The sequence below is a fragment of the Acanthisitta chloris genome, unplaced genomic scaffold (genome assembly GCF_000695815.1).
Source record: "Acanthisitta chloris isolate BGI_N310 unplaced genomic scaffold, ASM69581v1 scaffold27145, whole genome shotgun sequence".
In the NCBI taxonomy this organism is placed as follows: Eukaryota; Metazoa; Chordata; class Aves; order Passeriformes; family Acanthisittidae; genus Acanthisitta; species Acanthisitta chloris.
In genome coordinates, this window is record NW_008672523.1 from 2,569 (window position 1) to 3,590 (window position 1,022).

Genomic DNA, 1,022 nt, shown 5'->3' on the forward strand with positions numbered 1-1,022 from the left:
AGCAAGAACTATGTGGACAGTCCCATCATTGTGGACAGCAGCAAGGACATCTTCTACAAGCAGCCCATGTTCTATCACCTGGGGCACTTCAGGTGGGTTGAGGCTGGGGGCTGCTGGCTCCGGCACCATCCTGGGCAGCACTCTCAGACTCTGCTTGTCCCCACAGCAAGTTCATCCCTGAGGGCTCTCAGCGTGTGGGGCTGGCTGTCTCCAAGAAGTGTCGCCACTGTGACCTGGAGCATTCTGCTTTCCTTCGCCCCGACGGCACCGTCGTCCTGGTGGTCCTGAACCGGTGAGTGACTCAGCCCTGTGCCCCAGCATAAGGCCTCGTTGTCCAACCTGAGCTCCCATTCCCTCTTACATGCCCTGCAGCTCCCCCATGGACGTTTCCTTTGGGATCTCTGACCCACGCGTTGGCTTCATCAAGGCCACAGCTCCCAGCCCGGTGGAGGCAGCCAGCCTAGTGTGGCCACGGCTGCAGGAGGAGCAAAGTGCCAGCACCAGGAGCACAGTGCTGGTGGAGGCTTGGGGTTGGGACCTCCGTGGGGCTGGGGCTGAGCACAGACCCTGCAGCCCCCCATGCCCCCCCAGGGGACCTGTTTGATCTGAGGGCTGCGGTACCTGTGCTTTTCTAGATGTTTTCATAAAATAAACAGGTTTTCTACAATCTTGCCTGCAACCCTCAGCCCCTCCTTGGTGTCAGCTTAGTGGACAGGACCATGCCAGGGGCTGGAGGAGGGATGTTTGGGGCTGATGGTACCTCCTGAGTCCCATGGGGTCCTATCCCACCTCTGCTTCGGTTCCTGAGGGCATCCTATGCTGCTGGGGCCGAAGGAATCATAGAATCATAGAATAGAATAGAATCATAGAATCAACCTGGTTGGAAGACACCTCAAAGATCACCAAGTCCAACCCTACCATCGTTACTAGACCATGGCACTAAGTGCCACATCTAGTCTCGTCTTGAAAACCTCCAGGGGTGGTGAATCCACCACCACCCTGGGCAGCCCATTCCAAATGCA

At 57.3% G+C, this 1,022-nt stretch overlaps 1 protein-coding gene across 1 annotated transcript in view; it reads left to right on the plus strand.

Annotated features, from left to right (window-relative positions):
• LOC103802116 (glucosylceramidase-like) overlaps nucleotides 1–530 on the plus strand; it is a gene marked incomplete at its 3' end in the record, with an annotated part of 2,778 nt that extends 2,248 nt beyond the window's left edge. The window contains 3 exon segments of the mRNA XM_009074569.1: nucleotides 1–92; nucleotides 167–292; nucleotides 373–530. The exon segment at nucleotides 1–92 is cut by the window's left edge and continues 10 nt beyond it. Of these exon segments, the coding sequence (XP_009072817.1) occupies nucleotides 1–92; nucleotides 167–292; nucleotides 373–530 (376 nt within the window).
• Between the last annotated feature and the right edge of the window lie 492 nt (nucleotides 531–1,022).